Consider the following 27880-nt stretch of genomic DNA (forward strand, 5'->3'; position numbering starts at 1 on the left):
GATCATGAGTGTCCCAGCTCTTGGGATCACTAATCGGAGACATGCACTTCTGATTCTAGCTTACGGTGTGACAAATTAAAAACATATAGGGCTGCATTTCCTTGTTTTAGAACATTACTGTTTTTTGTGGGGTTTTTTGTGTTACGGTCAAAATGAAATAAACAAAAATGGAGCCGTGGTAAAGCATAACCAGTATAATGAATGGTCTCTCACCAGAGAAAGTTCATTGTGCTGGCCCTGGTATTCAACCGGTGCATGCTGTGAGAGGTACACTAGATATGCACTGATGGTTCGTAAGTCAGTCTCCATATGAATGGCCTGTAGGGGAACAAAACAGGAACCCGTCACCTACCATTAGGATACGAAGTGAGTAACAATAGCTCTTTATCTGTTTACAGTGCCTCCTGGATGCCACGTTTTGCTACTTGAGAAATAAAGGTATGTTGTTTGGGTTAATTTGCTGTCAAACCTGTTGTAATGCTATTGCAGTGGTTCCTTGAACACTTTCAAAGAGTGGTAGTTTTGGCAAGTCTTTAAGCAGCCACTGGTAGCCAGGAATCACTTCAGAGCCTTCGGAGTCTTCATCCATAGGTTGGTCCTTCTCCTCTCCATCCTGCAGACCTCCAGCGGTCAGCACCATGGAGAGACCCTGTGGGAAACAGATCAATATCAAAACAGAACCATGGACAAGCACAGCTCCAGGACAATTTGACGGTTCTTTTGCTACCTTCATGGCCAGGACTCGTGAAGAGACTTGAGGTGAGCTGAGACGTCGCAGGAAATAATCCAGCACCTCGCACGTGGTTTGCTCATCAGCTTTTGGACCTAAAAGCAAATCCTGAAGCCGGCTGAGAAGCTGCCTCTGTTTCTGCTGCCTCTGAAATAGGAACTGACAAAATCTTTTTTTAAATATTTTTAAAAATCATCAGAAACAAAATAACTTCCATTTAGCTTATTAAATACAGTTTTGTTTTTAGAACATTATAAGCACTTTGACATTTTAGAGTGCCTAACATGTGACTCATGCTGGCTGATGCCTGGGCAAGCAATGCCAAAAACGTGTGGTAACACAAACAGTGACACATGATTATTTAACAATCTTACACATCAACCTACTGTATATATTGTTATTTTTTAGGAAAATTACAGTTTTGTGCTGTTAGTACTTTTTTACGTGAGTCATGTGTGTGTTTACAGTAGATATATAGCATCAATGTATTCAAAAGTCAAGATCAAAATGAAACTGGTTCTCATATTATTTCAGTAATTACACATTAAAAGTAATGAGGACATATTTTGTTTTCTGTATTTATCACATCATTACTTTAGATCAGATATGACATCCAGTTCAAATGTGATACAAATTAAAAGCTAAACTTTTATTTGCAGCTAGTGAATAAAAAGGAATAGGTTCACCAGACTGAGGCCCAAACTAATGTATTCCAAAACCAGTCTACTGTGGGGGTTGCCACACTCCGCCATTACAGTACAGGTCTTAAGGATATCCATGCTTGAGTCCAGATGGTTAAATCAAATTGACAGAGGGACTAATTGAGTCACCTGTGCGCAAGCATGGATAGCCTTAAAATGTGGACTGTAATGGCGGCGTTTGGGAACCTCTGGTCTAGTGAAGCAGTTATCCATAAATTTCTGGCACCGAAAGTGGTGATACAGTAGGGAAACACATCAGAGGTTCAAACAACTGAAACAGCCTGCTACTTTGTATATCAATCACAAGGACACTTGCAGGTGTGTTCGCAGTGCAGTAAGGTGTAATACCTCTAACAGAATGTGCATGAATAGATGTGGAATGTGTGTGTAGTTCTATGCACAGGAATATACCTGGATAGCTGTACATGGTCTGTGTAATGTATCCCACAATGTTCCTCTCTTTCTGAGGAGAACTACACAGTTCATAACATGTAGAGACACAACACAAGATAATACTGTGAAAATGTAACTGTGTGAATTGCTGCAGCCAACCTGAAGTTTCTTGGCTCGTTGCTCCTTGGTTTCATTCTCCTCATCATCTTCACCTGTTCCAGACTCATCAGCAGCATCGTGAAGAAGGAACTCACACAGGCACTGCACCGGCAGCACATCCAAGGACCCTTCACTGGACTGTACTAAGTCTGCCAGCCAGGGCATAGACTGTGAGGATGCCTGATAAACCCAAATAGCAATTATTACTAAATTGCTCATATGCATGGAATTCAGATGACTGATCACATTACATTTCGGCATTTTTCCGTTGTGCTAGGAACCCATAACAGGTATGGATTCCAATTCTAGGCAAAATATTTTCAGCAAGATCACTTGCAGCTTCAGGTGTGATCCCACTGTATATTTACCACAGTCTTTGACTTCAACACTTCTCAAGAGGAAGGATCATACAGTACATACTGTAAAGCAGCTGTATACATTTTGGCTTACTTATTTTGTTTAGTCTTCAATCTAGCACCCTGCACCTGTCACAACCCATGCAGTTCCTCTTTCCTGCCTGGGGTGTTTGCTCTCTGCTCTGGTGCATCTAGCACACTCTGGTCTGTATCTCAGCAGTTGTTTCATCAGGTGAGTGTGCTAGAAACACCAGAGGAGAAAGCGACACCCCAGGCAGGAAACAGGAACTGCATGGGTGGTGACAGGTGCAAGGTGCTAGAATGAACACTATTGTTTAGATATGCACACAAGTATGTATTTTATGTTCAGTGAAAGGCTACGACGGATCATCATACATAGGGGTCTATGTACTAAGCCTCGGAGAGCAATAAAGTGGAGAGAGCTAAAGTACCAACCAATTAGCTCCTACCTGTAACTTTTCAAACACAGCCTGTAACAGGACCGTAAGGAGCCGATTGATTGGTACTTCATCTCTTGCCGAGGCTTAGTACATCTCCCCCATAATGGTGTAAAGTTTGCCACAAAGATGTTCATGAAGTCATTTGAGGGGTCAATAGAGATGACATAGATAGCATAAAGCATCTTAATGTAAAGTACCGTATAAAGACCTACCTGTCTCTGAATTATATTGAGAAGGAAGTCAGGATTACGGCTACGACAGAGGAGGTGGCCAAGGCGTAATGACTGGTTCAAGGATTTAACCTGCTCTATGGCATTAGGGGGTGGGCGGCGAGGAGGACCCCTAAAAAACAAAGGCGAAGAACTTGATTTGCCAGAGAAATACATCAGTTCAGTATAGTATGGTTTCATTTCAAGAATTAGGAAATGATTACTTGTATTACTGGACCTTTTACAGAAATGATAAGAAATACAAAACTATACTTACAGTGTGTGTACAAAAATACAAGAAAGCACAGGTTGATACAAAAAACCATTGCCCATAAATAAAGGCAGAAAGCAGGGAGAGGACTACAGGTACAGCAGCAGACAGTAATCCGATTGCTCCAGAACTAGGACTGTAAGCTTACTGTGGGTCCAGGGTGGTCAGCTGAGAGAGTAACAGACTGTTACTCTCCGTTATCGTTTGCTTGGTGGACGCTGCAGCCAGGTGACTCTCAAATGCCAGGATTTCCTGCTTCTCGCGCTGAGAGATTTGAAGTTCTCGGTTGATGATTTCTGTCCTCGTCTCTTCGTCTGTCACAGTGCATGGCGGAAAAGAGTAATTGCTGCAAAAGACCAAAACAATAAATAATGCAATACCACCACAAAGTGTGAATGTTTCCAAATGTAACAGATAATTGATCAAAGTTATTCCTGTACCATAGCATAAGATTTCAGTCTTTCATTTTAACACAAACATTAAAAAAACCTATAACACTATATTTTTGGCGATTTTGGTTAAACAAGAAAAAAACAGAAGAGCCTGTGCAAGGGGCTAATCTGCACAGAAACTACACCGCGACTCCAGTTAAAGGCAGACAATGGGTGATGTTCTTGAGCTGTTTTACTATAGAACTCGGAGGATGAGAAGAAACAGATCCAGGGATATACAGGAGAACATGACAGAAGATGGAAACTTGTAATGATAGTAAATATCTATCTTCTCTCCCTCCCTAGCACCTAGTTGCTTTGTATCCTCTCCTGTCTCTCCCATGGCATCCTGCTGCCTAAGACCTTGTTCTCGTTCTCCTACGGACACCCTGTTCCCTTACTGTGACCCTATACTTTTCTCCTTAGTACCCTATACTATTGCCTGATGGCACCCTGTGCCATATCCTCTCTTCCCTAACCCTGGTATCTTCTCACCTCACTGTCACCTTTCCTCTCCCACCCCCCCATTGGGACCCTTTCCTCTCACTCTCCTGACACCTTGCTCCTTGGAATCCTCTTCTCTCTCAACCCTTGGTATCTTGCTCATTAGGACTACTGTACTTGCAGAAAAATCCCAAAAAACTCCCACAGCACATACGTTCCACAGAGCGTGCGGCCAGAGGCGCAGTGGCGATTGTGATGCACAATAGCACAAATGTACAGGAAACGTGCTGGCCGTTTCTGGGTGGTGACTGGCTGCATCTTATGGACGTGTTATGGGCGCGTGGCTGAAGCGGTTGCTTACATAGACGCTTAATCGCTCACTGGAGGCTGTATTCAGACAGAAAATCTGCACCTACCATAGGGCTTGTGCAAGTTTGGATGGTGTAACAGATGGTGGCGTCTAAAGACTTGCCAAGCACTATTATAGCGCTCAAAGTGAGCGTTTCAGTCCTTGCACAGTAAAATCCCTATCTTTGGCAAAAAATGTGGGGATTTTTTTTCAAAACTCCTAGGACACCCGCTCTAATGATAAATTACCCCACATTTTTTTTGTAAGTTGCGTACTTTGGCCAAAAACAACCGCGCAAATCTTGTTCAGAAAAAAAAAATTGTTGAAAATGATAGAAAGCCATTTTTTTTCCCCATGAAATTACTGTTCCACGTAAATTGTAACTGAGGGAGACACGGGATGTTGGCACGCATGCTACAGCGTGCGCCCATTACCCCTTGTGCCAAAAAGTGCTCATGTACCTGTGAGGAAGTAACTAAGTAAGGATTTGTTATATTACAACTTTGCTTACTTTGTCATGACCATTTCCATAAGCATCTTTAAAGTTGGGTAGTCTTCCCATGCAGCCAAACCTACAGCAGACAAGACAAGTCCGTATTACCATCATGCCTCAGATCAGTCTAGGTCAGCACAAAACATCCGTCACTTACCAATGTTCTCTGGGTTAAAGGCAGCTACCACAAGTAAGAGAGGCCAGGCCTTCCAGTATAGTGTTGAAATTGCCAGGTTAGGAGGCTGATATCTAAATAAAGACAGGAGTAACCATTACAAGGAGAAATACACTGAAAGAATACTTGGTTAGAAACAATGCTGCCGGGACTGAGAGAACAGTGTATTAAGAGTTCCCAATATATGTACAAATTTTCACTGCAATTTGGCAGAACAGCTTTGTCATTCATCCAATTGGGGGACACAGGTACTATGAGGATATAGAGCCTCCATTATTACTTTAGCAGTTAAAAAATCTGTTAAGTTATTTAAGCTGCTCCCTCTACTATATCGCTATCATAGCAACCAATCAGCAGCTAAAGTTTGTAGAATGTACTAGAATATTATAACTAGAAGCTATTTTATTTTTATTATTTTTTTGAGAGTGCCTAACAGGACAGGCTGCTTCTAGCAGGGTTTTAATACGTTGGCTATGTGAATTCACCTCTCTGGTGGCCTCCTATATCTGGCAGCCTCACCAGATTACATGGAGAATGTGAACCCTTTAACTTCTGCCTAAGGTGTATACGCATAAATAGGAAAATCCACCTAAAGCAGATGTCCCTACAGAGTACTTGTCTAAAGTCTATACTAATCCAGATCTAACTCGTTCCATTTCGGGATAAGTCTCATTTTCACTCGACTACACAACAGATTTCTTGGTCTCCATGGACACATTGTTCGCTCTTCTTGTTATAAAGTTGACAATGTCAACAGGGGCTGTCCCTTTGCTACATGGAACTGGATAATTGTGATGAGAAAACGACAGTTTTTGGGGCTAGAAAGGGGATGTTCTTCATCATAGGTTCCAGGGTCTAACCTCCCTAGCAGAGGCCAAACTTCTGATCTATGTCTTACAGCAGTGGATTCCAGACTGGGGTACTATTACACCCAGGGGGACTCTCATGAAAGCCTTTCTGTAATGGCCGGGCAGGACATTCAGCAGTGACCTAGAGATCTCTAGCCCCATGCATCCCAGTAGGTCCCGGCTAACAAAATTAAATCGTTTACAACAACAAATCATATGTGGACTATATCGTCAATCCTTAATTGTAATATGTGAGAAATATATTTCTACTATTCATTGTATTCTTGTGTCATGGTTAAACAAATCTTTTCTGAAGCAGATTTACTGCTGTTATATACACACATGTGCTTAGAAAAACTAAGACAGCCACTTCCATGCTCGGTACATGCCACCACTTCCCCGCATTAATGGTATCTATCTGCAACTGTAGCGATTACAGTGCTGGCAGGATGGTTCATAGTGAGGGTCAAATTGTCCACAAGGATATGTGCAGCTTGTGTGAGTGGACAGCGGAGACAGCAAAGGTGGTCACAGTCAACGCGTTTCGTTTTGTGTAGCCAAAACTGTTTAAAGACTGAGTGAAATTCTGTTTGAAAACCACCATTGCGGTAGGTCCAATACTGTACATGTAGATAAAATCTTGTCTTGTTGTAAAATAGACAAGTTAGTTTTGACAACAATTACTTCTTATACAGTAAATCATATATTCTCTCTCTATATATATCTATATCTGCACAGACCTCTCTATATATTTATCTGTTATGTGTAATTTTTGAATATGGGAGACTTCTATATTTTTCTATTTTTTATTATCTTTTTTTTTTGTTATAGATATTTCCATATATGTTGGTGTTTTAATGCAAGTTTCCTAGTTAACTAACTCTAAGATCTTAGATCATTGTGTTTATTATACACTGAAAAGGTTAATGAAATAAGTTAAACATACAAAATTAACACACAAAACATACCCTGGAGGAAGCTGAATGTTTTCAGGATGGTGGTATGTACAGAGGTTTAATACAGCATCAATTAGCTGAACCCTTTCAATTCGGAGGACCTCCACGTCTACAAAATAAAAGCAAAGCCACTAGGTTAGGCTGCAAGTCTTTAGCAGGAAACTAAAGCAGATCTACATCTGCAAAATCCCAAACAAAAGAGGAAAATCACAAACAGCCAAGGATATTAAAGAAGGTCCTCAGTGTGTGTTGCCAAGTCTTATTAAATATAATCTGTTTCACTTTCATATTGCCTTGGGTTCTAAAAGACTAATTCCAGACAATGTACCATCAGCCTGCACAGCTGCTGCCCGTTTCACCAGGTGGTCCGCCAGCTCCATGGCATCGGCTGGACCGAGAGCTAGGTCTCGCGAGAGTCCAATGACCAGTATACGCATCAAAGTGTCTTCTAACAGTGGTACTTCCGAGCAGAGGCGGAGAAAGAAACTGGATGAAAGGAAAATATAATGGGTCAATATATGCAATGCCCCAAGGCTACAGAAAAATAACAGCAAATGCTTTCAATAAAAACATTCAGAACTTTTCAGGGGGTTGCTATTAAACCTTAAATAACCTGGGTTTATGCACAATGTAAGATCCATTAAAACGGCACATTTGTTTAAGTGTCAGAAGAAAGAGGTACAGTATACTTTGTATAGCATACAAGTCTAAATGATAAAACATGACATACTTGCGGTCACTCTCTGGTGGCCAGTTGTCCCATTTGTAGTAGGTTTCCGGCTGTTCTGTGAAAAGGACTTTGTGTAAACTGCATGGTGAGAAGGAACAGAGAAACAAGGAATACAATGAAAACAATTACCGCCTTTGTTTATCAGTGAAAGGTAAATTCACTAGGTCATTTAACCATAGATTGTTTATTCGTGTCTCCTTAAGCTTGGGGACGCATACCAGGGAATAGCGTAAACCGAGGAAAACTGAACAATTATATGAGGCCACATCCACAGACATGCCTCTTAGGAGGTATAACATTTTGCAGGTGTAATTTAACGATAATGACGAATATAAGCAGCACTATACTTTATAAACGCTTCTGGTGGATGGTTGTGTCTTGACTGATCCAGCTAACAGTACTTAAATCATTAGCGTTGCAGCAGTCTATTCACAAATCTTTGTATGGCATTTCAATTTTACTAATGCATGACGTTGATTTTTAAAGTGGAAAACAATGTTATTTAATTTAATTTTAATTGTACTTAATTATATTTTATACTGAAAATACAAATTCTGCATTTATCAGTTCAAGAAAATATTCTCTGTTGTGTATATGACACTTCATTATATTATAATATTGTGTACAAATATGTTAATGCAACTTTAGCATTTACTACTAGCACAATTTGGACGCATCTCTACAAAGTAGTGTGCCATAAGTTTACACCCTTTTACGGGTGTTGAATGCCTGACAAATGCTACTGTCTCTGAGCTGGATGCATCTTGAGTTGGATCTCACAGAACATATATCTTTTATTTGCATGCCTTCAGATCACATATACGAACACCTATTAATGAGCCCTGCAATGGATAAAAAGGAAAACTAGCAGTCTCTTTATTACGGTAGATGAGCTCTTCAATACTCAGACAAATGTACTGACTGCAAAACATTTTGTATTCTACTTCTGTCCCTCTCTCTGATCGTTCTGGTGTTGATGTCTGTCCTGCAACCTCTATGACAACTATATGTAGGGTTGTGTCAGGTGATATAGTCACATGTAGAAATACAACGTTGAAGGTGCACCTGTTCAGGAATAAGTTAAGAACCCGAAATAAATTAAGAACCCGAGATATATTTCAGTGCGCACATGCTAACAGTATATCCTCTGTACAGCGGCGTCCCTCAATGAGGTGACACCTGATGCGGGTAGGGGTTGGGAAGGTTGTGGTGCACGGGGCCGATGTCGGCAAAAGGGGACGTGGTCTTGTAGCACATGGGGCATGGCTTTGAGGATAGGGCGCATGGCTTTGCGGCCCAAACCCCCTATAGTCACTCCGGGGGTCCGGTAGATGCGGGCTGGGGACACGTCTGTTTCAAAGTGCCGGCTCCTTCACTGTATCAGGAGCCGAGTGCTGCACGTAATGCTACAGTGCAGCACCCGGCTCCTGTCACTGTGGAGGAATCGGCACTTTGGCGTTACCCCTCGGCGGGTGAAACCCGGGTGCGGCCCACATCCCCCTTGTGACATCACTGTCTATGTAGGCTCACTTAGGAACCTAATAACATGCTTTAGAGAACCCAGAGGGTAACATTGGACAACCTGATTAAATGGAAACACCAGATGGTAGATGTATGCATGACATATTAGCTGGACTCATCTAGTCACGTGCGACATGTATAAATAATAGAATGAAGAATACCAGTGCACATAATCTTTTGCCGAAAGCTTGCTGATAGAAGGTACCACTGTATGAAGCCACCATACTGCATCCCGCTGGATGGCTGCAATCTGCTTCTGGAAAGAGCGCAGGACATCCAAACCTAAAATTGTATCATGCATACAAACAGCAAGTCATATAAGTAAGAACAATCAGGACACAAACATAATGAAAACAGAACCCAATACACACAGTATTTAGAATTAAGGTTTTGGGGACCTACTCTTTTTCTCTCCTTTGTCCCAGGCAATTCCAGCTTCTTTCACCTGAACCGTAATCCCCAGCATCATAGATACAGCAAGAAGGTCAGTTATGTGCATCACAAAACGTTCCTGGAGAGAGAGAGTGAATTGCAGTGACAGTCATCTCCGGACAACCCCATGCCCCCATATTTAGTTCCTGCACCGTCCATGAAAGGACCGGGGAAATCTCTATTTCAACACCCCCAGTCAGACTGTAATTGCTCTACTGAATGTGACTGGACAAACTGAGTCATCCTGAGCTGTGAGAAGCTGTCCTTAGATGAAATATATGGTCCAGCAATCCACATCAGGTATAGCTTGGAAGTAGGGAGGGTCACTCCTCCCTCCTACACATACAGGCCCTCATTCAGAGTCAATCGCTAGATACAAGCGGTCGCTCTGAACGAGGCCGGCTGCTTGTGGTGTGAACTGCGGCCTCCTGATCGCTAGCTAAGCTGTGGGTTACCACCCACAGCTCTAGCGAGCGACCAGGTTGATGGTCGCGATGGTCAGAACCATCGCGACCATCGGGGCTTGCGACGAGACTCTAAGGTTGGCTCTCGGCAAGCGCAAGCCCCAGGGAGCTTCCTGCTCTGATCGAGCAGGAAGCTCCCCACTGACATCATTGCTGATGTCAGTGGGACCGCCCCCAAACGGCAAGCGTTCCGCCGGTAACGCCTCCGTTTGGCCGGCCACCCCCCCTGGCCGCCTCCCAAACGGGGAAAGCTGTCAATCACCATCAACAGCTCGCCCCCTTTGGTGCGAGAGCCGTAGCGACGGAGCGGCCGTCGCTAGCTGGGTCTCGCGCATGCGCACGTCGGAGCCGGCTCCGACGTAGGCAAACATCGACCCGGTTGCGAGCGCTCAGCGCTTGCGACTGGGTCTGAATAAGGCCCACAATCTTCTGCATGATAGATATCAAAAGGGAGAGTTAGAATTTGTAAAAGCTGCATGTGCAGAACTGCAGGAAGCCTTAACGCTTTTTTACTATGAAATAAAATCAAATGAGTGAAATAAGGACCGGTAAGCAAACATACATCCTATAAATGACAGAAAGCAGAAGCAGAGCAGATGGTTACCTTAAATTCCATATCGGTGTACTGAGCCTCCTTCCTCTCCTGCATCAGCCCCAGGCAGAAGGCCTGGAAATTTATCTCATGCTTAGTCTGTTTGATGATCTCTCGCAGTAAAGCGCGCGATGCTCGGAGATAATCATCTTTATTTGTAAGCAAGTCTTGGAAAACCATAGCTAGGAACTGACAACGGAAAAAAAGAAAGAGCACAGTGATTTTTTCCAGGTATTTTGTACAGGCACTCGCCAATTCTTCTATTAAACAGAATGTGAGAGCTTACCTTTGGTGCCTGCTCGGAGCTGTGCTGTAACACAGTGTACAGGACTTGCATGTTGTTAGGGTTTCTGGCATTGGAGAGCTCGTTAAAAATCAAAAATTTCACTACTGTGCCAAGGTTATCTCTGTGAGCATTCAACAGCTCCCTGTATTAAAGAACAACACAGAACTGGGTCACCGGGTAGAAGTGCTGCAGTCATAGGGGTCAATCCAATTAGGTGCGAACAGTGAGTTGCTATTTTATCCTCGAATTCGCATAGCGAATTCATTTTGCAATCCAATTAGCAACTCGCACTGAATCAGTCAGACTGAATTCGTATTTATCCATTCGCACCTCCCTGAGGGTGAGATGAAAAGGAATTTTTTTATTTAAAGGTTAAAATATCGGGACACTGTGCTGAACCCCTTGGACCACCCTCCCCTTCCCATTGGCTAATTAGGAAATTGGAAGCATCCAATTAGCTTAATTAGTCCAATAATTACATGTCATTTTTGGGGGTAAAAAAAAAAAAATTGTCTTCAATTACCTCAAAATCACCTTTTTGCGTTAATTTAGGCACTCCAAATTTAATAACAGTATTTTTTTCAGGGTGCCCTCAAAGTACCCCAATCAACTTTTTTTCTATTTTTTTTATTTTTCTTTTCATTCGTTTGAGATTATATAAAAAGTTAGTTTATTTTTATAATTTTTTTGTATTTAAAAAAAAAAAAAGCACAAATCAACCATTTGACACCATTTAAAAACCTACAGTACTTTTCTAATGCCCACAAACAGCCTTCTATACGGTCCTGCTAACGAAACTATAAATTTTGGGAGATCCAGGATGGTCTCCCCACTTTTTCATGCACTTCTCTCACATCACATTTGCCAGTCAATTCGTAAACCTCTGCTGCGAGTATCGCGAATAGACATTTTTAATTGTATTGGAAAATTCTCAGAAGCGCTCATTCGTGCGAAGTCTGCAAGTTTCAAGAAACTCGCTACTCGTAAATCGCACCTATTTGGATTGACCCCAAAGACTTAATAAAGCAAATAGCAGCAAACATAAATGCACACCAAATATAAATACAAAGTGAAATGCAGCAACAATAACAACCTACAATATTACAAATAAATGAAAATTTTATTTTCCATAAGCGACACATAAAACCTGATTTAAAAAATGAAGCTTAACTATCAAATGTCAGCTGAAATTAACAAATTAATAATAATATGAGATATGGTAAGAACTTACCCTTGTTATCTCTATTTCTACGAAGTCCATAGGGTTCCACAGGATACCTTGGGGTATAGGTGTGACGTCAGTCGCAGGGCACCAAAGAGTTAAGCTTTCAGCCTCCCAGAATGCACTAGGTCCCCCTCCTATACCCCGCCCCCGAGCCAAGGCACCTCAGTTAGTTACCAAGCCATAGGCCGGAGGAGGAGAAGGAAGAGAGAGAACAAAGATCTGGACACATACAAGAATCATATTCTCACCAGAGGGAGAGGGAAAAGCGGGGATCCAAAGCAAAGCCCATCTGCAGCACAGGTGCGACAGGGCGGGAGTCCTGTGGAACCCTATGGACTTCGTAGAAATAGAGATAACAAGGGTAAGTTCTTACCATATCTCATATTTTCTACTTCAGGGTCCATAGGGTATCCACAGGATACCTTGGGGATGTCCCAAAGCAGTATCCTTTAAGGGTGGGGACGCTCCTGTGCAGAAAGGAGAATCCGCCGCCCGAAGGAAGCATCCTGAGAGGCGAAGGTGTCAAACCTGTAATACCTCACGAAGGTATGGACAGAGGACCACGTAGCAGCCTTGCAGATCTGGACTGCAGAGGCACCACGTCGAGCTGCCCACGAAGGACCCACAGACCTAGTGGAATGAGCCTTCAGAGAAGGAGGAACCGGTAGGCCTTCATGAAGATAAGCTTCAGAAATAGCCATACGGATCCAGGCTGCCAAAGTTTGCTTTGAAGCAGGCCAACCCTTTTTACGGAAGCCATAGAGGACAAACAAAGCGTCCGACTTCCTAAACGAAGAAGTGCGGTCAACATAAGTCCTTAAGGCCCGCACAACATCCAAAGAGGCCTCACCCAGGGAAAGACCCGGTGAGTTAAAGGCCGGAACAACGATTTCCTCGTTAACATGAAACTGGGAAACAACTTTGGGAAGAAACTCGGGCCGAGTGCGGAGTACTGCCCTGTTCCCATGAAAAACCAAGAAAGGGGGTCTACAAGAAAGAGCCCCTAACTCAGAAACACGTCTGGCCGAAGCAATAGCCAGAAGGAAAACAGTCTTAGCTGTTAGCCATTTAAGATCCACTGATCCCAGTGGTTCAAACGGCGGTCCTTGGAGAGCCCTCAGGACCACAGCCAAATCCCAAGGCGCCACAAAGGGCGGCTGAATGCGGACAACACCTTGCATAAAGGTGTGCACATCCGGGATTGTAGCAATCCTACGGTGAAACCAGACAGACAGGGCCGAAACCGGTACCTTCAAAGAAGCAAGGCGAAGCCCATGATCTATTCCCGCTTGCAGGAAGGCGAGAATCCGAGACAGACGAAACTCCCGCGGTGCATAACCTCTCGGTCGACACCACTGGAAGAACGTATGCCACACGCGATGGTATATCCTCGCGGAAGACGGTTTCCGAGCTCGCAACATGGTACGCACCACAGAGCTGGAAAACCCCCGGGACCTCAGCATGGCCGTCTCAACAGCCACGCCGTCAAAGACAGCCGAGTCAGGTCCGGGTGACGACAAGGACCCCGAGACAGGAGGTCCGGTCGTAGCGGCAACCGCAGAGGCCTGTCCACGGACAGACCCTGAAGGTCTGAGAACCAGTGCCGTCGGGGCCACGCGGGAGCTATCAACAGGAGCGTCCCTCCTTCCTGTTTGAATTTCCGGATTACCCGTGGAAGAAGGGAGACCGGAGGGAATAGGTATGCGAACCGGAACGTCCACCGGACGGACAGAGCATCCACCAGAGACGCCCCTTCGTCTCTTGTGCGAGACCCGTACACCGGCAACTTGTTGTTGTGCCGAGACGCCATGAGGTCGATCACTGGAAGACCCCATCTGTCCACCAGTAGTTGAAAAACGTCCGGGTGCAGGGACCATTCCCCCGGATGAACGTCCTGGCGACTTAGAAAGTCCGCCTCCCAATTGAGCACTCCCGGGATGAAGACCGCTGATATGGCCGGAAGATTGCGCTCCGCCCAAACCAGGATCCGAGACACCTCTACGAGAGCCGCCCGGCTTCGGGTTCCTCCTTGCCTGTTTATGTAGGCCACAGTGGTAGCGTTGTCCGACTGGACCTGTACCGGGTGACCCTGGAGAAACCGATGTGCCTGCTGGAGAGCATTGAAGACCGCACGGAGTTCCAAGATATTGATTGGAAGCTCCGCTTCTGTCGGCGTCCACCTGCCCTGGAACAAATGTGGACCCGAAACTGCTCCCCAGCCCCGAAAACTGGCGTCCGTTGTCAACAGGACCCAATTTGGAACCCAGAACGGACGTCCCTCGCTGAGGTGGGTCGTCTGTAACCACCAAGCAAGGGACAGGCGAACCTCTGGGGTGAACACAATCGTCTGGGACTTCAGAGACTGAGGCAGCCCGTTCCACTTTGACAGGATCAGGTGCTGCAGAGGTCTGGAGTGAAACTGGGCATATTCCACCATGTCGAACACCGACACCATGGAGCCCAGTAACCTCATCGCCGAGTGTAGAGACACCCGGCGGCTGTGCAGACAACTGCGCACCCTTGACTGTAAAGCAGAGATCTTTTCCTCCGTCACGAAGATCTTTTGCTGTCCCGAGTCCAATAAGGCTCCAAGATGCAGAATCCTCCGAGACGGGATTAGAGTGGACTTCTGCCAGTTGATTAGCCTGCCGTGCCGTTGCAGCAGGGCAATGGTCAGGTCCAAGTGGCGTAACAGGAGCTCTGGAGATCCCGCCACCAATAACAGGTCGTCCAAGTACGGCAACATGCGGACTCCCTGCAGCCGCAGAGAAGCCGCCATGACCGCCATCACCTTGGTGAAAACACGTGGTGTTGTCGCCAGGCCAAAAGGTAACGCCCGAAACTGGAAGTGGTCGCTGCGGATTGCAAACCTGAGGAACTGTTGATGGCGCAAAAGAATAGGGACATGCAGGTAAGCGTCCTGTATGTCCAATGACACCATGTAGTCCCCAGGTTCCAGTGCCAGAATGATGGACCGTAGGGTCTCCATCCGAAACTTCGGTACCCGCAAAGACTTGTTGAGTGCTTTGAGGTTGAGAATCGGACGATACGACCCATTGGGTTTCTGTACCAAAAAAAGATTTGAATAGAAACCCTGGCCCCCCTGGGAGAATGGAACAGGCACTATAACTCCAGCCTGGAGCATAGTGTGCAATACCTTCCGCAGCTCCGTAGCCTTGTTCCGGTCTGATGGTAGACCCGTGGTGAAGAATCGAGCCGGGGGTCTGTGCCGGAAGGAGAGGGCGTACCCGCGGGAGACCACCTCCAGAACCCAAGTGTCTGTCGTAGTGACCGACCAACACTGGGCGAACTGCAGCAGGCGGCCTCCCACCCTGGGATCCCCCAAAGGGAGGCCCGGACCGTCAGGCCGCAGGCTTGTCATCTGGTACTCCATGCCTGCTTCCGGGGCTTGACCGATTTCCTAGGGCCAGCCTGACGAGGAAACGACTGTGGTTTGGGCCTGCCCTGGGCCCTAGATGACCGAAAGGACGATGGTCCAGAACCAGAAGGAGCAGCGGCCGACGGGAGACAAGCCGATTTGGCTGCTGCCAGCGTGGCCACAATCTTATCCAGATCCGGACCGAAGAGAACTTCTCCGGTAAACGGCAACGCTTCCAGACCCTTCTTGGAATCTGCGTCCGCCTTCCAGGATCGCAGCCACAAGGTGCGACGAGCAGCTACCGCTGCTGAAGAAATTCTAGACACCAGAGTACTAATGTCTAGAGCCGCCTCGTTGATGTAGGTGGCCGAATCACGGAGATTGCCAATCAACTCCGCCTGTTCGGCCGGACAGTCGGAATCAAAAGAAGCCTCTAATGAATCCGCCCAGCGCTCCATCGCTCTGGCAACCCAGCAAATGGCCATAGCCGGCCGTGCTGCCCCCCCTGCAAGGGAATAAGCGGACTTCAGGCAGATTTCCACCTTGCGGTCCGTAGCATCCTTAAGGGAGGACATGGATGGCATCGGCAATGTGGCACTACGGACAAGACGGGTCACGTGAGAATCCACCTGTGGAGGGGATTCCCACTTAGCAAAATAATTATCCGCGAACGAATAAGCCACCGCCAGGCGTCGCTGCGGCTGGTATCTTTTGCCAGGCTGTTTCCACGCCTCCTCTAAATGGTCCACCAACTGACCCGAAAGAGGAAAGACTGTGGCATCGCCCTTCACTTCTTTGAAAAAGGCATACTTAGACTTAGCCGCTGGGGGAACTTCGTCCTCAATCACCAAGGCTGTGCGGACTGCCCGAATAAGTCCAGGAATATATACTTTGGACTTAGCATCAGCATCCTTAGTATGGAGAGGTTCCTGATCGTAAGGATCCAGAATCTCCCCATCATCAGACGTCCCCTCGTCATCCTTATAAGGAGCGGACAGAGACGCCACCGGCCGTTTATGAGGCCGCATCACAGACTCCCCTTGCAACACATCCGACAAGTGCTGTACAGAACTCGTCAGGGAGTTAACCCACGCTGGCTCCTGAGAAACCGGGAGCGGGGAAATAGGGAGACTGTGGGGTACCACCAATTGTCGTGGGAAACCCTGCATGGGTGACGACACCACAGACTGCTGGGACAAACCCATCGGAGCAAACGCGGGCTGCGGAGCTAACTGGCCCACTAAAGCTGTTAGCGCCTGAGCGAAACAAGCCCAGGGCGGCTCCTGTACCGGTGCTGTGACCGTAAGAGGCCGCACCATGAACAAACACTGCCGGCAAAGGCCCTCCGCGCTACCCTCCCCCTCCGCTAACGGTACTTTACACGTGGTACACTGTAGCCGGAGGGGAAAATCACTTTCAGACATGATGGCACCACGTATGTGACCCCTCTCACCAATTATATATTAAATAGGCGAGAGACCACCCTGAAGCACCGCACCGCAAGGGCTTAGCAGAAAGAACAGGGACAGTAATAAAGCTGACAGTCTTGAGAAGAAAAGTTACAGGCAGCAGCGCTAGCACAGTCACATACAATGCAAAGAAAATCAATTCCTGCACTAACAGCGCTGATCACTCAACTACACAGACACAGGGCCTGGTAGGACACAGCGCTGCATACACAGACTTGACCACAGCGGAGGAGAGGTATGCGGGGGGACCCAGACCACGATGCTTCCAATGCAGGCTTCCAGCAGCGTTCACCATGCTTCTGAAAAGATGGCCGCCGAGGAGCAGAGAGAAGGCTGGCCTGGGGGAGGAGCGCTGACACAGGGCCAGTCAGCACAGTGCAGAGAGGGCTGTGTGCAGCGGGGGAGGCGCCGGCTGTGAGACAGGGAAGGCGCGCTCCCCTGGCATGCATTTAACCCCTGGGACGCCGCAGCGCTACCGGTCTGCTGTGGTCCGCTGTCCCAGGGGGTAGTGGAAGCGCAGGTTGGTCGCCTGGCTCCACGCTGCAGCCAGTCCCCAGGGAGCCCCCTGCCTGGGGACTTAGGACCATGTGATCAGCGGGGACCCACCGCGGGACCCCGCTGCTTACCTCTGTCCCCCTTGAATCCGGCCATGGTCCGGAACATCTGGGGTCACCGCTAGCTGTGACCCCAGATGCCCACCAGCATCCCCGGATCAGTACCGGCGTTCTGGTACCGGCGGGGTGTAGGGAAGACAGCATGGACGTCAGGACTGACTGTCCATGCTGTTCATCCAGATGTGCAGCCACAGCTGCATGAAGAAAAAGCTTCAGGGGCTCTTCTAGCCCCCACTCCAACAGGTGCACCCGACTCCGGCCGGGCACCAAACTAAACTGAGGTGCCTTGGCTCGGGGGCGGGGTATAGGAGGGGGACCTAGTGCATCCTGGGAGGCTGAAAGCTTAACTCTTTGGTGCCCTGCGACTGACATCACACCTATACCCCAAGGTATCCTGTGGATACCCTATGGACCCTGAAGTAGAAAAAAACAACTTTCTTTAGGGGGGGGGGGGGGGGGGGGTTTACAATAAATGAATTGGTTAAAGAAATATATATTTTTCTCTACTTGACACCGTAAATGGCAACTCACACGGACCTCTATCAAGGGAGAGGGAAAATTCTGCGTTGCTGGTGATTATGGGGTGCCAGCAAAACAGACGGAATGCCGGTATGATCCAGCACAACAGCACTGTATTCAATGAGATCACATTCTGAATTCATCTTACCGCACAGACAACATGTAATGGTTGAGAAGAACTTTCGGCTTAAGTCGGATTTTGATCAAGTTAGAAATGACTTCCATATCTTCAGTGCCTTGAGTGTTGCAGTTCACGCAGACAGACATGAGGAGGTCCTGGGCTGGACGAGTCAGCTATTTGCAATAAACAAGATGATAAAAGTTACCACTGACTGAAAAGGATCAGCCAAAAGAAGACAAAAGCAATATGACTGTTATATCAAATCTCTCTAAACTGTGCAACTTACTGTGTCTGTATTAAAAAAGAAATAAATAAAAATGGTAGGCAATGAAAAAAAACTCTGGTACATGGGACCAGTCTAGCCCTTGTCATTGAAAGCTCTTATCCTGATTTTCAAAGGGAAACTACACCTACTGTGAATTCTCCTATCAATATTTTTTTTTTTAAATGTCTGTTGCCCTTGGATACGACAGATAAATCCAGGTCTGGACACACTATTGTATATACACAAGGCAACAGAAAAACAAATTTGCCTAAATGACAGAAGTATCTAAAGCATTCACTGTGGAGAGCCATCTAGATGGCAGTAATGTTACTGCACTGTCAGTACATACAGTATATAGATTTTATTTACATTTTTTTCTGATCATCTCTCCATCTAACTTGCAGCATTCTGAGACAATTTGTACACAATGATGCTGTGCTTGGAAGCAGAATAGAAGCACTGATTCAGGAGTATACCTTTGGATTCTGCAGCCACATCTCCAGTCTCTGTATTGCCATAAGTCGCACCTCCTTGTAGCCGCAGGTGGAAGTCAGCAGGCGAAGGAGATTCCTGGAGACATTATCCATGGGCTGCCGCCGGTTGAGCTGGTCTTTTAGCATGTCTAGTACATACTCCTCCACACCCTCAGCCAAGTCATCATATCTTAAGAGAACCAATAAAATCCATGAGAAAGATTCAGCAAAGACCATTACAAAGTCAACATTAGCTAATCATGCTAGGACAACATGCAAGAAATTCTGACGAGTACCCAGCCTCTAGCAAAGTCAGCACTACACAAAATGTTGAGAAAGTACAGTCACAAGTTTGTTTGGGTGAAAAGCAAGTACTTCAGGGAGATAGTACCGACATACTGTACATCGTATGATCAGTTAGTACTCAGATATAGCAAGTTTTACAATAACACAGTGCTCAATCGAAAGTAAAGAGTACCCTGAGGTAGTAGCTATGAGTAAAGATACAAAGACAGAAATATAATCTGGGCTCAACAGGAAGGGACAGAACACATCTGCTACCTTAGTACTCAATAGATGATCTGGAGACAGCATAACTACCAAACATGGTAGCATAATGAAACAGCCAGCAAGCTAGAATGGAGAGAGTATTGGGAGAATTGGGAGAATATATGAATTATGCAGTTAGATTGCCTTTGGGCATGGATATAGCACAGTAGCATAACCAAAATACCATAACCAAAAAGCTCTTACTGAATTTATACAGAAAGAAAGAGTACAATGACATTGTCTCACAAGCCAGGGAGCCCATAATCAACCAACATGTGAGGAATTTTCCAGACAAGTGAGGCAGGAAACAAACCCCTTAGATCATAAACATGGAAGAAAAATCCAGGACCAAACATGTGATTTAAGAAGAATGTACTCAGTACAGACATGGAGAGAGTACCGCAACAGGCCACTTAAGCTATGTAGTCAGCATTGAACTAGCTATGGTGAGAGTATCGTGACCAAAGGCGTGAGCTCAGAAGCCAGTTCGCAATCTGGGCAAGGAGAGAAGTCCATATACAATCTACACATGGTGAGACAGGAACATGAAATGTGCCCTCAGACGCTAGTAAACAATCCAGACAGGGTGAGAGAGAGTAGTACTACAAAACATATGAACCATGGCAACCAATCAGATTCTACATAACATTTATCTAGCCCCTTCTAGAAGCTAGAATCTGATTGGTTGCCATGGGCAACCCCATAGTGAGAGTAACTAGACGAAGCATGTGATCCCTGAAGTCAAAACTCAATCTATGCAGGGTGAGAGAGTAATGTGACATAACAGGCAAGATAGAAACCCTCAATACTCAAGCTACACAGGGTGAGAGGGTAATGACCCATTACATGCGAATTGCAAACGTCAGTACTCAGGACCTGTTTCAAAGATGGACGCAATGACTATGTTTACGCAGTTCAGCGATTGTCAGTGGTCTGCGTATGAGTCGCACAATGCCTGCATCAAGTTCCATTAACGTTGTCGCTCGCAATGACGATTTATTTGCAAAGTGATTGACAGGCTTTGTCAGTTTGGGGGTGGCAAAAGGAGGGGTTAGCCACTCAAACGCAGGCGTGTCATGACCGTTTCCAGGGCATGTCTCTGCCTGCGATCCGGCACGGCACATAGTAAAAATGGCTCCGGACTATCCGGCGGCCATTCTGTGCGATCGTAGGTTTACTTAGAAGTCCAATAGACGACAGATGCTGCGTCTTTGTCCACAATCACTTCGAATTGCCAAGCCGCCAGTTGAGGGTCCTGATACAAACCCCGGCGGCTTATACATTTGCATATTTTTGCACAACCGCTACATACAAGTTCGTAGCTGTGGTGGCATTAGCGTCCATCTGTGAATCAGCCCCTCACACCACACAGGGTGAGAGAGTAATGAGCCATAGCACGCGGGTCCTGAACACAGAATGAAATCTACAGGGCTGAGAAGAACATGACATAGTAGGTTAACAGGAAAAACACAGTGACAGAGTAACATAACAAAACATGTGAACCTTTAAGAAAGAACCAAATCTCCAGAGTGAGAGAGGAACTTAATATAACATGAGCCAGAAAAGTCTGCATTCAATCTATATTGGATAAAGGAGCAACGTGACAAAACATGAGCCAAAAAATATAGTACTCAATCTAATGGAGCATACACACTGTCAGATGAACGATTGAACGATTTGAACGGTTTTGCAAACGATTTGAACTACGAACGATTTTTGACTGCATTAAAATGACTAAAATCGTCCAAAACTGACTGCAAACACATCAGATGTCAGATATCGTTATCTGACCATCGGAAACGCGCATCGTTCAGACATGTCAGATTTTCCTTCAGATATGAATGATTGAATTATTTTTTTAAATCGTTATCGTTCAGATCTGAAGAAAAATCTGACCGTGTGTATGCACCATAACACTACGGCAGAGTCTAAGACTATGACATTAGGACTCCATGTATATGTGGAAGAGCAGCTGAACAGAACTTAACTATGTAATGCAGTACTCAATCTAATAAATGAGAATAACATTATATAACCAGGCAACTTAAGACATATACATAGAGTCAGCATAAAGAATAACAAGAGATATGGTAAGAACTTACCTTTGTTATCTCTGTTTCTACGAAGTCCATAGGGTCCACAGGGTTGACCTTGGGGTATAGCTGGATCTGGATCCATGGGCACCACGCAGTTAAAGCTTTAGCTGCTCCCAGGATGCACTTGGGTCCGTCCTCCTCTATACCCCGCCCCCGAGCCACAGCACCTCAGTTGGTAAGCAGCCAAGGCCGGAGGAGGAGACTAAACAGAGAGAAGGAAGACTGGAACAGACAAGAAACCATACTCACAGAAATGGGAGACGGAAAACCGGTGACCAGCCACACAGCCCATTTGAAGCCAGGTGCGTCAGGGCGGGCGCCCTGTGGACCCTATGGACTTCGTAAAAACAGAGATAACAAAGGTAAGTTCTTACCATATCTCTTGTTTTCTACTTCAGGGTCCATAGGGGGTCCACAGGGTTGACCTTGGGGATGTCCCAAAGCAGTTCAACTAAGGGCGGGGACGCTCCTGTGCTGAAAGGAGCACCCGGCGCCCAAAGGATGCATCCTGAGAGGCGAAGGTGTCAAACGCATAGAACCTCAAAAACGTTTGAATTGAAGACCAAGTGGCCGCCTTACACAGCTGAACAGCAGAGGCGCCACGTCTAGCAGCCCAAGAGGGACCCACAGAACGAGTGGAATGAACCTTAACAGAGGCTGGCACAGGTAAACCCTCCTGTGCATAAGCCCCACAAATAACGGAACGAAGCCAACGGGCTAACGTTTGTTTGTTGGCAGGCCAACCCCTCTTGTGAAAACCAAAGAGGATGAACAAGGAATCAGACTTCCTAACCGAAGCCGTCCGGTCCACATAGATTCTAAGCGCCCGGACCACATCTAAGGAAGTCTCACCAGCTGAAAGATCAGGGGACTGAAAAGCTGGCACAACAAGTTCCTGATTAATGTGGAACTTCGAGACCATTTTGGGCAAAAACTCAAGACGAGTGCGGAGCACCGCTCTGTCCTGGCGAAAAATCAGGAAAGGAGGGCGACAGGAAAGCGCCCCCAATTCAGACATCCTCCTGGCCGAAGCAATTGCCAGGAGAAAAACAGTCTTAAATATCAGCCACTTGAGCTCCACCGACTCAAGAGGCTCAAACGGAGGACCCTGCAGGACCCGTAGAACCACCGCCAAGTCCCAAGGAGCCACAGGAGGCACAAAGGGAGGCTGGATCCTGAGAACACCTTGGAAAAAGGTGTGAACATCCGGCAGTATTGCAGTCCGCCGTTGAAACCACACGGACAAGGCGGACACATGAACCTTCAGAGATGCAAGGCGTAAGCCGAGGTCCAATCCTGATTGAAGAAATTCCAAGATCCTAGAAACTCGGAACACCTGAGGATCATAATGTCTGGACTCACACCACTGAAAGTAAGTGGAGAAGCCCCGAGACCTAAAGATGGCTGTCTCAAGAGCCACGCCGTCAAAGACAGCCGACCAAGATCCGGGTAAAGGCAGGGCCCTTGAGACAACAGGTCCCGACGCTGAGGAAGAAGGTACGGAGCGTCGATGGAGAGGCTCCTGAGATCGGAGTACCAAGGACGTCTGGGTCACGCCGGAGCCACCAGCACGAGCGTGCCGCCGTCCTGCTTGAATCCGCAGAACCCGAGGAAGTAGGGATATCGGAGGAAACAGATACGCCAGGTGAAACGTCCATTTCACCGACAGCGCGTCCACCAGACTTGCGCCTGCGTCTCTCGTCCTTGACCCGTAAACAGGCAACTTGTGATTGTGACCAGTCCACGAGTAGCTGAAACACCTCTAGGTGAAGCGACCATTCCCCAGGATGCACGTCGTGACGGCTGAGGAAATCCGCTTCCCAATTGAGGACTCCGGGGATGAAGACCGCCGAGATGGCTGGAATGTGTCACTCCGCCCAAGTCAGGATGCGAGACACCTCCGACATCGCTGCCCGACTGCGAGTTCCTCCTTGGTGGTTGATATACGCCACCGTGGTGGCGTTGTCGGACTGCACCTGTACCGCCCTTCCGTGAAGAGCGGGACCGGACGACTGCAGGGCCCTGTATACTGCCCGCAGTTCCAGGATGTTGATGGGGAGAAGTGCTTCTTCCGCAGACCAACGACCCTGGAGAGACAATGAGCCGGTCACTGCCCCCCAACCCCGGAGACTGGCATCCGTCGTGAGCAGGACCCAGTCCGGGATCCAAAAGGGGAGCCCCTCGACCAGATGAGCTGTCTGAAGCCACCAAGCCAAAGATTGCCGAACCTCCGGAGACAACACCAGCACCTGAGAGCGGATCCGGTGAGTAACCCCTTCCATTCCGATAGAATCAGCCCCTGCAGGGGCCAGGAATGGAACTGGGCAAATTCCACCATGTCGAATGTCGTCACCATGGACCCCAGAACTCTCATAGCCGAATGGACCGACAGGCGGCAACTGCTCAGGCAACTGCGTATCCACAGCTGTAGGGAGGCGACCTTCTCCGGAGTCAGGAAGATCCTTTGCTGACGCGAATCCAGCAGGGCTCCCAAATGAACCATCCGCTGTGATGGAATCAGGGAGGACTTTTTCCAATTTATCAACCACCCGTGTGCTTGCAGGCAAGCGATCGTCAGGTGGAGATGTTGAAACAGTACCTCCGGGGAGCTCGCCAGCAACAGGAGGTCGCCCAGATACGGCAGCAGCCGTACATTCTGGTTCCGAAGATGTGCGGCCATGACCGCCATAATCTTCATGAACACCCTCGGTGCCGTGGAGAGACCAAAGGGTAGCGCCCGGAACTGATAGTGGTGTTGAAGGATAGCGAACCTCAGATACCGCTGGTGCGAAGGTGCTATCGGAACATGGAGGTAGGCGTCCTGGATATCCAGGGACACCATGTAATCCCCCGGTTCCATCGCCAGAATGATGGAACGTAACGTTTCCATCCTGAACTTGGGAATTTGTTCAGAGACTTCAAGTTGAGGATAGGGCGATGAGAACCATTGGGTTTCTGCACCAGAAACAGAGACGAATAATACCCCGTCCCTCGTTGTGATTGAGGAACGGGAACAATGACCCCTGCTTTCAGCAAGGACTCTATAGCCTCCTGAATCTGTAACGCCTTGGTCTTGTCCTGAGAAGGACTCGTGCAGAAAAACTGGTGGGGTGGTCTGTGCCGAAAAGACAGGGCGTACCCTTGGGAGACCACTTCTCGAACCCAGGCATCCGTGGTGGTATTGTGCCAGCACTGGGCAAATAGAAGAAGTCGGCCTCCCACTCTGAGGTCCCCCAGAGGGAGGCCCGTTCCATCAGGCCGCAGGTTTATCTTCCTGCTTGGAAGAAGGGCGCCGAGCACTCAAGGCTTGCTTCTTGGGTTTAGAGGCAGTCTTACTCGCCGACTATCTCGGGAAGGACTGACCTTTTGCCTTACCCTGAACCCGAAAGGAACAAAAAGCCGAACTCCGAACCTTAGCAGGCAGTGCCGCCGAAGGGAGGAAAGCCGACTTGGATTTAGCCAGGGTATCCACTATTTTGTCCAAGTCCGGACCAAATAGTAATTCCCCATTGAAAGGTAAGGCCTCCAGGCCTTTCTTTGAATCAGAGTCCGCTCTCCAGGACCGCAACCATAAGGATTGGCGGGCAGACACCGCTGCAGCCGATACCCGCGAAGTCAGCAGACTAGCATCTAAAGAGGCTTCCCCAATGTAAGAAGCAGCGTCCCTCATCTGTCCCAACAACGCCCTCTGGACATCCGGAGCGTCGTCCAGGAAGGTATCTTCCAATGCATTGGCCCACCCCTCAATGGCCTTGGCCACCCAGGAGATGGCCATGGACGGTCGGGCCACCGCCCCGGAGAAGGAGTAAATAGACTTTAAGCAAGCCTCAACTTTCCTGTCCGTGGGATCCTTCAGCAATGATGTAGACGGTAATGGTAAGGTAGCGCCCTGAGTTAAACGGGTGACATGGGAATCCACCGCCGGTGGAGTTTCCCATTTTTTACAATGTGCCTCAGGGAAGGGATAATTAGAAGCCAACCGCTTCTGAGGAAGGAATCTCTTACTGGGCGCCTGCCAAGCTACCGCCATATGATCCGTCAACTGATCCGACAGGGGAAACACAGCAGAAGCCACCTTAGTTTTTTTTAAACTAGGATACTTCGATTTAGGAGCCGGTGCCTCATCCTCTATAAGAAGAATGGCTCGCACCGCCCTAACCAGTGCTCGCACGTTAATGGACGACTTGGTATCCATTTCCTGGACCGAGGCGTCCGAGTCAGTGTCATCAGGGACCTCCCCATCATCTGAGGAACCCTCTGAGTCCGATACCTGAGCCGCCCGCGCCATGAGTGGGCGTTTTGAAACCCTAGAAGGCATGTCAGTCTGCAACATCGACTGAAAAGCCGAGGATGCGGCCGCCAAATTTTGCACGGAGTTGGAGAGCACATCCACCCAGGGTGGAGGAGTCGCCATAGGGGCCTGAAAAGGTACCACAGGCTGCTGCAGCACAGGGGAAGCCTGTATATACATAGGCAACCCCGTATATGGACCCACAGACTGAGACCCAGGAGGACTCCGCAACAACTGCGGGACACCCGGGGAATGGGGGATGGTCAGCTGGGGTAACGCCCTAGTAGGGAGAGCAGTCGGGACCGACAGACGGTCCGCAATAGACACCAGCACTTGAGAAAACATCGCCCACGGTGGTTCCTGCGTCAGAGAAGGTCTGGATGGGCCAGGAGCCACCTGGCACCGACTACACAGGCCATCCTGTGACAAATCCTCCCTATCCACTCCTGCAGAACAGCGTCCGCAGGAGGCCAACACCGGAGCCACTGAGCGCTCAACCTCCTAGTCTGACATGACAGAATATATTATATAGACAAAAAAATATATCTGGCAACAGGGCAGAAGTAAACGCACTCACCGGTGTGCTGAACAACAGCCCACAATATGGCACTGTGTAGCACACAACTGTATGTGACGAACCTCACAAATACGTGATTTATATAGGTGAGGTTTGTAGAAACGCCCCTCCCCCACACACCTGTAGGGCTTGTAGGAGAAGTAAAGGGACAGGTATAAGCTGCCAGTAAGCGGAAAATAAGCACAGACAGGCAGCACTAGCAAATGTCACATACCATGCAGAGAAGATATACTCACTGCACCTTTCCACCACAATCAACCTGCCCAGATTCAGTGTCTGGGAGGGCTATAGTGCTGTGTACGCTGTCCTTAAATTGAGGGAGAGGTACACAGGGGAACCGGTCCGCATGCTCCCTGACATTTGCGTTGCCACAGAGAAAATGGCCACCAGAGACCTCAGAGGAGGAGTGGCCGAAGAGTCTGCAGATCAGCGACGCCAGACTGCGTGCTGAAAGGCGCACTGAGCTGAGGGGAGGAGCCGCAAGACAGGGAAGGCTTCCTCCCCTGGCTAGCCTATTAACCCCAGAGCTTGCCGGCTTCCCGCTTGCCAATATATCCCTGGTGGTCTAGTGGTCCCACGGGGTATTCCTCCTCAGAGGGGGAGCCCGCCGCCACCGCTAGCAGCCCCCGGTCCGGGGGCAAAGGACTGCATTTGCAGGCAATACCCGCGAGCCGCCGCTAATCGGCGACTCGCGGCTTACCTTATCCCCGGCGACTCCGGCAGCAGTCCAGGGAGGTACCCAGAGTCCGGCTAGCTTTAGCTAAAGCTTTAACTGCGTGGTGCCCATGGATCCAGATCCAGCTATACCCCAAGGTCAACCCTGTGGACCCCCTATGGACCCTGAAGTAGAAATGGTAATTCATGTGTCACTAGATGACCTGCACTGTGGTGTGCAGCATGGGAGGGGGATACTGCTGCAAGCCCCATCTCAATTGCAGTGAGATAGGTGGGGCTGCACTGCTGTTCTGACACCTGGAAGTGCCCGTTTTAGAAAACAGCAGAGACTGGGAAACGTCTGCACCGGAAGCCAGAAAACATTTGGGGAGCTGCGCTCCTACCTGCCACCCCTCCAGCGGAGTCCTTAATCCGCAAGAACCAAATAAAAAAATAAAATTATATAGAAAGTAAAAAATCCTGCTGTGCTGCAAAAGGTTCCCACTCATGTGATAGGATGAATGAGAAACTTTTGGACCAAGTGTAAGATCCCTGCATCTTGCTGGTTTTACAGATCTTTGCAGCCTAGTAGACATCCCGTCACAGAAAGTACTGATGTATGGAGTCAAATTAATGCATCTCAATAA

General features: G+C 47.7%; 1 protein-coding gene across 3 annotated transcripts in view; it reads right to left on the reverse strand.

Annotated features, from left to right (window-relative positions):
* The window catches only part of INTS1 (integrator complex subunit 1), a 114509-nt gene that overhangs the window by 58439 nt on the left and 28190 nt on the right, over positions 1-27880 (reverse strand). For all 3 annotated transcript variants that reach the window (XM_088452025.1, XM_088452026.1, XM_088452024.1), the window contains 17 exons: positions 19070-19256; positions 18356-18501; positions 11002-11143; positions 10728-10904; positions 9630-9738; positions 9389-9509; positions 7707-7784; positions 7305-7462; positions 6989-7085; positions 5155-5246; positions 5016-5076; positions 3429-3626; positions 3013-3142; positions 1984-2163; positions 728-889; positions 470-649; positions 214-318 (listed from right to left, as the gene is read on the reverse strand). In XM_088452025.1, the coding sequence (XP_088308151.1) occupies positions 214-318; positions 470-649; positions 728-889; positions 1984-2163; positions 3013-3142; positions 3429-3626; positions 5016-5076; positions 5155-5246; positions 6989-7085; positions 7305-7462; positions 7707-7784; positions 9389-9509; positions 9630-9738; positions 10728-10904; positions 11002-11143; positions 18356-18501; positions 19070-19256 (2323 nt within the window). The remainder of the gene's footprint in view (positions 1-213; positions 319-469; positions 650-727; positions 890-1983; positions 2164-3012; positions 3143-3428; positions 3627-5015; positions 5077-5154; positions 5247-6988; positions 7086-7304; positions 7463-7706; positions 7785-9388; positions 9510-9629; positions 9739-10727; positions 10905-11001; positions 11144-18355; positions 18502-19069; positions 19257-27880) is intronic.

The sequence above is a fragment of the Taudactylus pleione genome, unplaced genomic scaffold (genome assembly GCF_031769625.1).
Source record: "Taudactylus pleione unplaced genomic scaffold, aTauple2 ptg000032l, whole genome shotgun sequence".
NCBI lineage: Eukaryota > Metazoa > Chordata > Amphibia > Anura > Myobatrachidae > Taudactylus > Taudactylus pleione.